This window comes from Suncus etruscus, chromosome 10, assembly GCF_024139225.1.
Source record: "Suncus etruscus isolate mSunEtr1 chromosome 10, mSunEtr1.pri.cur, whole genome shotgun sequence".
Lineage (NCBI taxonomy): Eukaryota > Metazoa > Chordata > Mammalia > Eulipotyphla > Soricidae > Suncus > Suncus etruscus.
The window spans coordinates 3,568,052-3,582,062 of NC_064857.1; the positions used below are offsets into that span (position 1 = coordinate 3,568,052).

The window sequence follows — 14,011 nt, forward strand, 5'->3', positions numbered from 1 at the left end:
CCTTCCTTCCTTCCTTCCTTCCTTCCTTCCTTCCTTCCCTTTCTCTTCACACCAAGAATCTTTGACATCATCTTTGACATCATCTTTGACATCACTGAGCATATAATCTTTAGTTTAATCCATGTGGCACAATTTTGTCCTTTTTTTGGTTTGGGGGCCACCTCATTGATGCTCAGGGGTTACTTCTGGCTATGCGCTCAGAATTTGCTCCTGGCTTAAAAGGGCCATATGGTCATGATACTTATCAGTGTACTGATTTCTCCAATTGAACTTTGTGGTAAGCTTCATACCGTGCGCGGTCCAGTCCTTCTGGCATTCATCTCTATTGTCTCTGTTTAATTACAATAATATCTTTTATTTTTCTTAAATCCCACAGATGAATGAGACTGTTCTGTTGTTCTCTCTCCTTCTAACTTATTTCATTCATCATAAGTTTCCATCCATCCATGTATAGGAAAATTTCATGACTTCATTTATCCTGACGGCTGCATAGTATTCCATTGTGTATATGTACCACGATTTCTTTAGCTACTCATCTGTGACAACATTCCTTCATATTCAAATCGCAGGTTCTTTTCAACTTTGAAATTCAGAAAAATCTATGATCCCACAGCTCAATTCACACAACAGACCACAGATACTTACTGAAACTTTAGCCACCATCGCTGAGGTCTGGAACTAAAAAGCTTGCCTTTTACTAGCACCATGAAGCATACTTCATTTTAATGTAACAGATGCAATCAACTTAATTTTTGAGCAAACTTGACCAATATGCTCAAAATATTTATTTAGCTAAGAAGTTGCACTGAACCTGCACCCCTCTTATGCTCTCCAAATCCCTCAGATGCTTTGAGGTCCTGATATCAAAGGAAGTGACAACAGGACAGAATCTCTGCTGCTTCAGCACTCACACTTGTTCCATAGCCACTCCTGACATTCACACCTTGAACATGGTCATTGCTTAGACTCAATACTCGTGTCTCTGTCATACTTGTGCCACTGTTCTGGACTTTGGAGGCTGGGATCCGACTTTTGCTTAGGTTTAGTGGGGCAAGAGGGAAGAGGGGCCGGAGTAATGGTGGTAGGGCATTTGCCTTGCACGCGGCTGACCCAGGACAGATCTGGTTTGATCCTCAGCATCCCATATAGTCCCCCAAGCTAGGAGCGATTTCTGAGCTCAGAGCCAGGAGGAACCCCTGAGCGTCACCAGGTGTGGCCCAAAATTATCCCCTACCAAAAAAAAAGAGAGAAGAATCTGTAAGGTGAGGCTTATCACCCTGAGGTCCTCCCATTTTCACAAGAGCATGATCTCTTCACACACACACACAAACTCCTTTGTGTTAATGTTAGTTTCATTTTGATTTTGGATCCACACCTGGAGGTGCTCAGGATTTACTCCTGGCTTTGTACTTAGAGGTCACTCTTGGAAGGGCTCAGAAGGGCGCCGGGGATTGAACCTGGGTCTTCCACTTGCAAGGCAAATGCTCTACCTGCTGTACTCTCTCTGGCTCTTCATTTCACTAGTTTAAATGCTAGTGGTAGTGGGGACCTGAATTCATGACTGTTTTGGACGTATCTGGTGAACATTGGCGCTGCCAGATCCTGGAAGCAAAGAGATATCATTTCTTAGCAGAATTCAAGTTATACTTAATATTTAGAGGCATTGGTTTTGTTTGGGTTCCACACCTGAAGAAGCTCAGGGGGTTATTCCTGGTTCTACACTCAGGAATTACTCCTGGTGGTGCTCAGGGGATCAAACCTGGATTGATTACGTACAAGACAAACATTCCATCCACCTGCTGGACTATTACTTGGGTTCCATACTAATTTTCACTGCTTGAGACCTTCCTCCAACACCAAGCACACTTTAGGAATTTTGTCTTGGAAAAGACTATTCCTAGCCCTTGTAATCAAAGCTGGTGCCCAGGAAGGTTGTAGAAGCAAGAAGTGATTTGCCCATAAATCCTACTCATGAGGGGAACCTTCTGAGGGCTGCTGGGTCCCAGTTGCACTCAAGTACTCTGAAATCCCAATTATTCTTTTCTGGTTTCATTCCTACAGCATATATTGAATTATACTTATCTGAAAGTCTCTATCCATTTTTACTTAATGGCAATAACTTTGGGGTGCTGGTTTTTCGAAAAGTTGGTTTTCTCAATTGTTTGCTTCAAAATGCTTCTCCATTCAAATCAGACTCTTGAAATTGGCCACTAGCACCTTATTTTATTTTTTGGGTGGAGAGCACCTGGGGATTTTTCAAGGCTTACTACTGGCTCTTCACTCAAGGACCACTCCGGGGGTTCTTGGTGACTATGTGGTGTCCGGGACTGAACTCAGGTCAGTAGCATGCAAGGAAAGTCATTATCCACTATATTATCTCTCTGGTTCTGCATAGCACCTTATAATAAAGAGCTTTTCATGGATAAGTCATTTCTCAGGCCCTCCTTTCACTACAATTGTATGTCAGTACTTGATAGGTGAGTCATACTATTTACAGTGACTGAACAGTCATTTGAAGCAATTATTGTTGACTTTATTAAAATAACTGTTTACAAAGACAATTATTTGTGGGCTGGGGACATAGCTCAAGAAGGTCCTGAAGGTCCGGAGTTCAATGCCCTCAAGAAATCTAGCTGACTTCTCCAGAAAAAAAAAAAAAACAACAACAACACTAATTCCAGCCCCAAATGCTCTGATTCTATGCATCAAGACAACATCCATTTTTCATGTAAAGCCACTGCAATTCCAACCCTCATCATCACACTCTCAAATTTTATAAATGGGTCTGTCTGTTTAAAAAATATTAAACTTGGGCCAGAGAGATAGCACAGTGGTAGGGCATTTGCCTTGCATGCAGCCGATCCAGGACGGACGATAGTTCGAATCCTGGTCCCCCTGAGCCTGCCAGGAGCGATTTCTGAGTGCAGAACTAGGAGTAACCCCTGAACACTACCGGTGTGACAAAACAAAACAAAACAAAACAATTAAATTTACAAAACATTCCCTTTTATATATCTACACTAAAACACTGGATTACACTTCAAGTATAAACCTATAGAGGCAGATGTAGGCTGCTGACATTTTTCTTCCTTCCTTCCTTCCTTCCTTCCTTCCTTCCTTCCTTCCTTCCTTCCTTCCTTCCTTCCTTCCTTCCTTCCTTCCTTCCTTCCTTCCTTCCTTCCTTCCTTCCTTCCTTTTGCTGACATTTTTCAAAAAGAATACTGTGGAAGAAAAAAAAAACATAGTTCGGGGCCGGGCGGTGGTGCTAAAGGTAAGGTGCCTGCCTTGCCTGCGCTAGCCTTGGACGGACCGCGGTTCGATCCCCCGGTATCCCATATGGTCCCCCAAGCCAGGAGCAACTTCTGAGCACATAGCCAGGAGTAACCCCTGAGCATTACTGGGTGTGGCCCAAAAAAAACAAAAAAAAAAAAAAAAAAAAAAACCAAAAAAAAAAACATAGTTCATCTGGAAAAAAAGGCAAAACTAGTCCTACAGTAAAGAGTAGCTTGAGAACTCATTTTGAGAACATGTCCTCATTAAGTAACGTGCTCTTTTATTCTGCGCCCTCCCTCATGCCAGAAGCCGGGAATGTTTCCTACCATACGTGTATCCTCCCAAGTAAAATCAGCTCCTCTCAAGAGTTGAAAGGCGCTGTCTCCAAAGAAACAGAGCCAATAGGATGTGTACATACAGATTTATTTTGAGACATGAACTCAGGTGAGGTTGACAAGTCCAGAATGCAGAGGGCAGGCCTGCAGGCTGAAGAACCCGACAAGTTGATGCTGGAGCTCAATTCCACAAGCGGTCTTGAGGCTGAATTCCCTCCTGTCAGGATCTTTCTTTGCTTAGGCCCCTCAGCTGATTGGATGCAGACCCCCCATTCTAATATTTTTATGCAGTTGTTTGTTCGATTTAAAATCGGCCGACTCTTGCTCCGCCTCACCCCATCCAACACCACCACTTCAGCTTGTGTACCTTAAGGAAAGCCCAATGTGAGCCCTGGTGAACGCATACATGCCAGCAAGCCTGGGGAATAGCCACAGCCAGGCATGTGTGTGAACCCCGACACTGTCAAGCCCTTCTCCCGTGCCCCAAACCCCCCTAAAAAGAGCATCTGTGAAGGGAGGCAATAAAAAACACTTCTAAGAAATCCAAACCAACTGCTAGCTGATGTTGACCAACTAGTTTCCCTTCCTATAGCAACACCATGTCGGACAGACGTGGATGGGATACGGCCGCACGACCATACGAACACAGAAAATGAATCATCACACACGTCCAACAACCTCTTCCAAGCAGAAAGATTTATTACCCGTGATGACTTCTGTGTTGGAAAGAGCTGCAGATAAAGTTGGGCCGTTCTGGACTTCCTTGTTTCAGTTGTGGGCTGAAACGTGCAGGATTTGACCATTTCTAGAAACACAGAAAGGCAAGAAGGGGTTCGATGCTAAAACACGCAACAGTACGTAAGCTTTCCACTAACAACAGTGAATGGCGTCTCCTTTGTAGGCAAGCAGAGAACTTTGGGGGGGGGGCATGGGGAGACAAAGTCGACTTCTTCTACATTCCCCTCCCCAGCTGGATAATAGAATTCCAGAATGAATATCTTTTCTAATAACGAAGCTGCATTATTGAGAAGTATTCATGAAAATTTATGTATATCACTCACTGTTTTGGTCCAGATGAATGGCCAAAGGGGAGTTCCCACACAGTTTTTGACACAGCCCCAGAAGAAATTGTCAAAGAATAATTTTATAGTATTGACAGACAAACGTTATCATAGGAATGCTTGATGCCAATTTTATCTCAGACGAGTAAAAAACATTCTTCATTCATACATTTCTAAAATATTTTTGGAGTTCTTTAAAAATGTTCATCTGGATTAAAGTTTTGTCGCATCATACTCTGATACTTTTATTTACAATTTCTATCCTTCCTTTAAAGGTACAAAAGTTTTAAAACAAAACCAAAAGAAACTCTAGAACATTCCATTTCATTTTAACAACAAAGTACTGTCCTAGAGCTAGCTATTAGAGTCTCATGTTTATCAAATGAGAAATATTTAAAATTCAAAGTGGAGAAAAATGTATACCAAATAAAAATGTATCACCTATTAAAATTTTAGGAAAATCTATATTAACTAATACAGCCATTCTATAATTTTATTCATATACTTTTGTGAAGTTCACATATCTTTTTTTTTTTCTCACAGCAAACATTAACACTGTAGGCCACCAAAAGCTGCAATACTATTATTTAATTAGCAGCAAGTAGTATTTTATATCTGGGCAAAACTGGACAATAAATAGCCTGCTTCTTTGGGGGTGGATGTTTCAAATGTAGTTCTCACCGCAGCTTCCCAATGTGACTATTGTATAGAGCTTACACACACAGAAAATACGATCTTTGTCTATATTTTATACAAATACAACAGTAGTTTGTGAATACATTTTAAGTACATGATATACATGATAAGCCACTTGATTTCCCAATATCACAGAATAGCAATCTTAAATGCAATAAAAATATACAAAATTCAGCTTGGAATGCATTTTTTTCCTTTTCTATTTGACTCAAAACTTTACCATTAGAATGTTTTTAGATACGAGTCCAAACACTTTTTGCATCCGCTAAGAATACAATCTGGGCAGTCCAGCTTATGTTCAGGCAATGATGCAATCCACTTCTGAATGGATTCCAAGGTTTTGTTCAATTCAAAGGGCTGTTAGTAACACAAGGCTTGTTCCTCACTCCACACCGTATCACAAAGCCCATTTTTCAGACTGAAATAAGAGTTGCCTTGTGGACAAAAGCTGGATTTGTTCTGGAAACATTTGCAGGTCCAAGAATTCCTTCTGCAAGTGCATGTGAATACATTGTGGTGGGCGGTGTAAAAGTCTGCTATTGACAAATTAAGTCACAGTATAAAAATAGAATGTACACTTTTACACCTCATGAAGTCCTTTTTTCCCCCCTATGGATAAAAAATAAAAAGTATGACTGAACGAGACAGAGGAGTTTGTAGCACCATGAAGAGTTGTGCCCCAAGTTGCATTAGCAGCATGACCCAACTTAATATTGAAGGAGTGTTTCTGAGAAGGTTAAAAACATTCATTCAGGTTCGTCTGTACCACCGAAGCTTATACGATGAAGTCTTAAACATCAGCAACAGTTCTGTCATTTCTAGAGCCAAGAAAATCGATCAAAATACCCTGCCTTTCAACTTCAGGCGCTCGATAATGCCACGTCGGGGCAGCAAGGTTAACCCGGCATGCCAGTGCCAATGCTGGTAGCCACGTCTCGCTGTGATTGTTGTTTTGGTATTGTGAACAAGTTCTGTATGGGTTATCAGCATTAAGTCGCACCATACCGCTGTGTGGAGCGATGACATCATGGGACACAATCTGGGCTATGGACATGGCTGCGGCTGACGGTGTGGACAAGATAAGACAGAGTCAACTTAGGCACTCATCTGTCAGAGGTAACAGTCTGCTGTTGCTGATGGAGAATACTCAACATTGAAAAGATCTCCCCCAATGTTACGTGGACCTCAGTAGGCTAGAAGCAACTTGGGTGAACTGGTATTTTTATTTTTTAACTTACATACTGGGGAAGACAGTGTGTTTTTGAGACACGTAAACCTTGTAAAAAAATAAACCATTGTAAAGCCTTATGAAAAGACACACACTGATTCTGTGCAATAGAGCAAATTGATAAGAAAACACTGTAAAAAATGTACCTGTTTAAAATACCACCTACCGTATCTGAACACAAAGCATCATTTATCAAAGGCCTACATAAATGTGTGTGTGTGTGTATAAAATCTAATGGCACTTGAAACAAATGATAGTAAGTCTTAAAACAAAAGGCATCAACTATAAGAAAGTTTCTGTAAAGATTTAGATTCGTTTTGAAAGTGCTATATCTTGTAATATGTGTAGTACAGAGGTTGACCAAGCTTTTAAAAAAATATTGGCCTAAATATGCATATTGCTTACTAAATGAATGATCCTGAACATATGTACTCTCTAACATTCATTATTAGCTTAAAAAGCAAACAGCTCTGGCTCATGTTTCAGTCAGCATATGGTTTTTAAAAACCGCTACTGTCCAAATTAATACAATATATCACTATATTTTATACATGACTGGGAATCATAAAAGCACAAGCAACACACAAGCCAAAAATACATCGCTTGAAAGAAACAGGAAATGAAATGAAAAAGTCGCAAAGGGTCGTGTTCTATCAGCCAGAACAAGACAAGTTCTGAAGAACTGAACTTGCGAAGAGGGTTCCAGGACACAGATTTGTAAGAGATACTTGCGTTGCATACCTCTGGAGAGTATACATACAACTTGCATACAGACTGGAGAGTATTGCTTACAGTACTGCGGTCCTTCCACATCCAAGGTTCCAAGTCTGGGACCCTCAGTTGTACATACATGTGGAAGCTCAAACTGAATGAGGTTCAATATCTTGTCAGATCCTAATTTTTGCTGCAAAATAATCCCTTTTATATATATTTCTTACTAAGCAAAGGCACTACCAGAAACTTAGGATGATAATTCTCAGGACCAGAAAATGAAAACAAAATGAGTAATTTTTAACTACATGGAGTTGACATGAAACAAATATCATTTCTTTTTTTTTCTAGGGAAAAAAATACCCAAAAAACCCAAACGGAGCCAATTTTGTGAGACATTTTGTCAGATCGTGTGCAATTAAAATACACGAGTGTGTTGCATCTTTAATAAAAATTCTCTCAAAAAAGGGTTTAGTGACCTCTCTGGTCGATTTTAAAAAAACAAAACAGCCAAATTCCCTTTTCCTTGGAAGCAGTTTTTCAAGTCTGTGGGGCAGCATCAGGCCAAGTGTTTGTTAAGAAATGAAGACGCCAGTTTTGACACTCGTGCCCTAAAAGATGTGCCTCCACGGAATTAAATTCCACGCAGAGTGGGAATTAGGCAAAAAAAAAAAAAAAAACCCACAATATTTACCTTTAAGGCACTCACCCCCCAATTCCACAGTGCTTTGTTTCATCATTTCTGGTACTCCCTTTTAATCTCTCATTAGCAGTGAAATAGAGCCTCCCATGACCAACGCCTAGTTTCCTTGATTTGACTTTTCTTATTTTTGGGCCACACCCATCAACGCTCAGGGGTTACTCCTGGCTCTGTGCTCAGAAATCGCTCCTGGCTTAGGGGACCATATGGGACACCGGGAGATAGAACCGAGGTTCGTCCTGGGTCAGCCACGTGCAAGCCAAACGCCCTACCGCTGCGCCATCTCTCCGGGCCCCATTGATTTGACTTCTTAAGCAAATTGCAGACATGAGAGCTCTTTGTGAGTGTTGTACTATTTAAAAAAATAGGTTTTCTAGTTCTATGTGCTCCGTCACCAAACTTCTTTTTCCTTGTTGTAAAATGGTGATTAAAGCAATATTGAACACTAATCATTCAACTAGTGATTTAGGTAAGCAATCTGTTTCACAGAAACCAATGGGAAGCAGGACCGAAGGCGAGCTAAGAGCCTACTTTCAGAGCAAATATTCTCCTAATCAAAAGCTTAGGAGCGGTTTGAAAAAGAAATTATTTTTTAACGCATCTCCTTAACATATATAATTTTAATGCCTTTGGAACACACTTTTTTTAATAAAATGTAATTTTAATAATAAATTTAAATATATAAGTATAAAAAACTACTGCTCCTAGGATTAAAAAATAATCGGAGCATGATAAAATATCAGGAGCCGAGGCTCCTTGAGAGGAACTTTTGACTCTATGAAGTGCGATATAGTGTGTATATATTTATATATATATTTATAATATATAGTGAAACCCCCATTTACATCATTACAATGTACATTTCTCCACAAATTCTACTGCTCCCCCAATATTTTAAATAATGTATTCTATTCAGTGATCTACACTCATTTTTTAGAAATTCTGGGTAAACATTGCAATCTGCAGTGAGAATTGGCCCTATATAAGGGTGGAAAAGCCTCTGTCTAGGCTAATGAGTGCTCAAAAATATTTTTCTTCCTTTATCTTCTTTTTAAAAGAGACATATAGTTTTCTATAAACCCACTCCCGTGCCCACCCCTCACCAATAGGGTCCCCAAATAAGGTGTTAGCAAGTGCTTACAGACCAGGCTTTTTCGGCTGACGTGCCAAGACTTAGACAAATAGAGTCATTTGATCTTTGAGATTATGGTGTTTGTCTACCAGGAGGAAATCCTGCTGAAGTGATTTTTATGAAGTGATATGATATCCTTGGTTATTGTGTCAATGAGAACTAAAACAGTGCTGGTTTGACCTTATCTATTCCCCCCCCCCACAAATTCTTCGCAACAGTTGCTTCATGTCTCAGAGACGTGTGAAAGTGGGGTTTTACTGTATAGATTTTTCAGCTGCTTAAAACTTGTGGTTCTTCCTCAAAGAGTTTACTAAGGCATCTAACTTTAAAATTCTTCTGAAAACAGCCAAGGAAAGACAAGTGAACATCAATAAGAAAGATACAACGGGGGCAAGACTAGCTTTCTGTTGCTGACTCTTAAGAGAAACCTCTTAACATCAGCGAGTGATGTCAGGTGAGGCTTTTTGCTTTTCTCCTCGAGTCCAATTTCCAACCTCAGCAACTGGGACTTGAAACCTAGCTGAGCCCCCAAACTGAACAGTGCGCTTCACATATTTGTCTTTCTGCTTGGAGATCTCTCTCACCCGCCCTGTGCTGCTGAGAAATCGCACTCTGGGGGGCAGGGTCCCTCACATCTGTCTCCTTGAGATTCTGGAGAAACTGTGGACGGTCGAAAACAAAACAAAACAAAACAAATCTGCTAGCCAGACTTGACCCACTCTTTGGCCACAAGTTAGAAATACTAAAAAAAAAAAAAAGAAAAAAAAAGAAAAAAAAAAGAGCTGTACAATTATTCTGGAGATTCTGATGCCATGTGTTATTAGCATTACAAAGAGGAAAGGAAGCAACACGTCTGCGCCATGGCACAAGATCCTGTGAACTAACCTCAGGTCAGCTCTGGTGTTAACATGGAAAGCCACACGCAGGATCCTGTGTGGGAGTCTTTCTTTTTTGCTATAAAGACTAGTGCTTTGTGTTTAGGCCTGGTTTTCTTAGATGCACATAATAAAGACAAAATATTGAAGCCGACAACAGCAAGCCTTCAAAAATATACTGACCTGAAGCGATGGTATACCTAAGAAAAAAACCAACAACAATAGAAAAAAAATAGACATACTGGTTCGCTCTCTAAAGTGGAACCTTAATTCATCTGTAATGTTTGATTATGAATCCATTTAGAGGTGTGTAAAATATCTGGGAAAAAAAAACTCTCGGGTTATATGAGACATTTACATTCATTTGCAAACTTACTAAGCAGCCAAATGTCATAAGGCAGAGCCACTGTTTTGTCACCAGACAAAACTTTAGAAACGGAAAACTGAAAGAGGGATTTGTAAGACTTAACCAGTAACAATCAAGCTCCTGGATTGAAAAGAATGTGAAAGGTTGGCCGTTGGCAGTGAGTCAGGCCCAAAACACCCAGGTAAACATGACAAATGGCTCTGAAGCTCTTTTCCAAAAAAAAAAGCGAGTTTCTACTTTAGACTGGCTTAGTGAAGATAAGCGGAGATTCTCTTACTGTCTTTTAACGTAGGCACTAAAATAAAAGGTTCCTCTAAGGCAGGTCTATACGCGTATCTTTTCAGAAAAATAAACGCCCCCAAATGCCCTCGTCGGGGCCTCTCACTGGAAGGCCTGGTGGAATCGGGGTAGCGTGGTGCTTGCGCTCAAACTGCTCGTGAAGGCCGCGGAGAGCGAGTGCAGGGAGCCCAGGCCCAGGGCGCTGGCCGGGTCCTGCAAATCCTGGCTCTGCGGGGGGAGCTGGGCCACCGAGGAAGGCGCTTCTTCCTGGGAGTAGCTCATCCCCAGGCTCCCGACGGAGATGGGGTTGTAGGGGGGCCCGTTCAACGGGATGAAGTTGAAGAGCTGCGAGAAGTCCAAGGCTGGCGTGTTGAGCGGGTCGCTGATGGCCAGGGCGCTCTTGGCCAGGGCCGGGTCCCCGGCGCCCTCCTCCGGGGGCGACACCTGAGGCTCCGGCTTGGCCGCCGCGGAGGAGGCCTGCGAGTCCTGGGCGGCCGGGGCGGGGGGCGCGCCCCCCTGGAGCTCCATCACGTAGCTCTCGATCTCCCCCTTGAGGGGCTGCTCTTTCTCGGGGATCGAGATGGCGTATGAGGTAGAACCGAAGGGGTACTTGAATGCCAGGTGGTGGGGGGGGCGCCCGGTGTCCATGTCCAGCGGGCAGGGCACCCCCAGGGGCAGCGTGGTGAGCATCTGGTGGGCCGCGCCCGGGCTGGGCACGGCGGGGAAGGGGCTGTTGTAGAGGTTGAGCTGCAGCGCGTTGGGGAAGGGCTTGGCCGGCAGGGACACGACGGGCAGCAGCTCGTCCTTGATGGGCAGCGCCACGTTGCAGGGGAAGGGGTCGAGGAAGGCGTCCACGGGCTCCGTCTTGACCTTGAGCAGCTCCTGGCCGTGGCTCTTCTTCATGTGGCGCGTGAGGTGGTCCTTGCGGCCGAAGCGCTGGGCGCAGTACTGGCACAGGAAGTCCTTGCGGCCGGTGTGGACCACCATGTGGCGCCGCACGTCCTTGCGCGTGTAGAAGCGGCGCTCGCAGTGCTCGCACGGGTGCTTCTTCTCCTTGGCGGCGCCCGACGCCTTGCCGGCGTGCGACTTGAGGTGCTCCAGCAGCACGCCGGTGCTGGCGAAGGCCTGCAGGCACACCTTGCAGGTGAGGTCGCCGCTGGTGGCCGCGTGCAGGGCCAGGTGGCGCTTGAAGCCCAGCTTGGTGTTGTAGTGCTTGCCGCACTCCTCGCAGCGGAAGGTCTCCTTGTGCGGGTCGTGCGTGTGCAGGTGGTTCTTGAGGTGGTCCTTGCGGTGGAACATCTTCTCGCAGTAGCTGCAGCGGTGCGTCTTCTCGGGCGAGTGCGTCGCCATGTGCCTGGAACACAGACAGAGGGGTCAGGGGCGCCACGCCACGCCACGCCACGCGACGGCCGGGAGCCCCGGGCCGGGCAGAGGGGTCAGGGGCGCCACGCCACGCCACGCCACGCGACGGCCGGGAGCCCCGGGCCGGGCAGAGGGGTCAGGGGCGCCACGCCACGCCACGCCACGCGACGGCCGGGAGCCCCGGGCCGGGCAGAGGGGTCAGGGGCGCCACGCCACGCCACGCGACGGCCGGGAGCCCCGGGCCGGGCAGAGGGGTCAGGGGCGCCACGCCACGCCACGCGACGGCCGGGAGCCCCGGGCCGGGCCTCTACCTCACCCCGAGGGGCGCCGCGCCGCGCTGCGCTGCTAGAGGACACGCTACACGGAGGCGAGGCGGCAAGCAGAGCTCGGGCGCAGGCCGCGGCCCCTGAGCCGGCCAGCTAGCTGCCTGGGGCTCGGGCTCTGCTCAGAGGAACAGCCAAGCGGCAAGACTGCAGAGATGCTCGGCCGGGGCAGGGCCGGGCCCTGCTCCCGGCGCCACTGCTTGCGGGCAGGCCAAGGAGAGTGCTAGCTCCCATGCGGCCCATCTCGACGGACTGATGGACTTCTGCTTTGGAGCGAAGGAAGACCTCCCAAGATACCAGACACATCCGCAGCCTGCGCCCCGCTACGGTCTAAGAGGTGAGTCTACGCAAACACAACCTCCTCCGCCAGTCCAGCCGAGACACGTGGACACAGACACAGACATTCACGACGCCCTGCACGGCCAAACACGACAAGAAAGCAGAAGCTGAGAGACAAGGAGAGTCAGTACCTTTGCAATTTGTACTTAGAAACAAAGGCCTTGCTGCAGTCCTGTTGCGAGCACTGGTAGGGCCTCTCCCCTGTGTGGGAGTACGAGTGGACCTTTAATTTCTCAACACTGTTAAAGGCCTTGTCACACAGCCGGCAGGGAAAGTTTTTCCTGGGTTTGGTTTCACCGCGCTTACGTTTCCCCACTTTCTGGGTCTCTCTCACTTCGGAGAAGTCACCAGGAATGACAGTGGCCATCGCGGCCTAAGGCAGGCCTTCTTGCCGCACACTTGGGGACCGCCCAACTCCACTAAGTGATTTAGCTTTAGGTGGCGTCTCAAGGTTTCATGTGGTCGGAAAAGAAAGCAAAAAGGGACTGGAAAAAAAAATAAAGAAACAACTAGTTTGTAAGTAAACTTAATTAAAAAAATTTTTTTTAATTTGTTACGTGATGCTTTCGAGTTAAAAAAAAGCAACCATAGAACGGATTCAGCTGGTCTGATGTAATATCTGAGGGGTTCTTTACACTCGCCAAGAAACATATTCACGCATTGCTCAGGATGAACAGTCGACACAGACTCTCGAATTCCACCTGAGGAGCTAGCCCTTGGGGAAGGAACCAGGAGGGATTCTGTGAACGCTCAGGAAGCCTTGGAACATGGTCCTGAAAAAGTATTCCTAGGCTCCACGTTACACAAGGGAATGGAGAATGTAAATAGGACTGAGACAACATAAAAATGTCTCTGCAGATATTGGAAAGCTCAAAAAAGAATTTTGAGCTGTGTGTCCTGATTCTAATCAAATCTCCGTGTTACAGGAAAATAGGAATACACACTTGAAAGAAAACGCCAAAAGATACCCTGAGAACTGTAAATCTATGGAAATAGTGCTACATGGAGACACAGGTGGTCTGCAGGAACTGAACACAGCCCCCAAAGTGAAAAATCCTTGCTTCTTTTTTTTGAACTTTATTGATTGATTGACTGATTTTGGGCCACACCAAAAGTGCTCAGGGGTCACTCCTGGCTCTGCACTCAGAAATCGCCCCTGGCAGGCTGGGGGACCATAGGGGATGCCAGGAATTGAACCAGTTCCCTCCCAGGTCAGTCACATGCAAGGCAAACGCCCTACCTACCACTGTGCTATCTCTCTGGCTCGAAAATTCCTTGTTTCTACCAGTAGTGTATTTCTGAGTTTAGCAGAGAGCTCATTTATCTTCAT

General features: G+C 45.1%; 2 protein-coding genes across 2 annotated transcripts in view; both read right to left on the reverse strand.

The window, feature by feature from the left end:
* Positions 1-14,011, reverse strand: part of LOC126020452 (epidermal retinol dehydrogenase 2-like) — a 185,798-nt gene that overhangs the window by 42,263 nt on the left and 129,524 nt on the right. The gene's annotated exons all lie outside the window — the stretch shown is intronic.
* PLAG1 (PLAG1 zinc finger) overlaps positions 10,755-14,011 on the reverse strand; it is a 44,174-nt gene continuing 40,917 nt past the window's right edge. Inside the window, exons 4-5 of the mRNA XM_049781916.1 lie at positions 12,813-13,166; positions 10,755-12,011 (exon numbers count right to left, since the gene is read on the reverse strand). Of these exons, the coding sequence (XP_049637873.1) occupies positions 10,760-12,011; positions 12,813-13,048 (1,488 nt within the window). The 5' untranslated portion in view covers positions 13,049-13,166 and the 3' untranslated portion in view covers positions 10,755-10,759. The remainder of the gene's footprint in view (positions 12,012-12,812; positions 13,167-14,011) is intronic.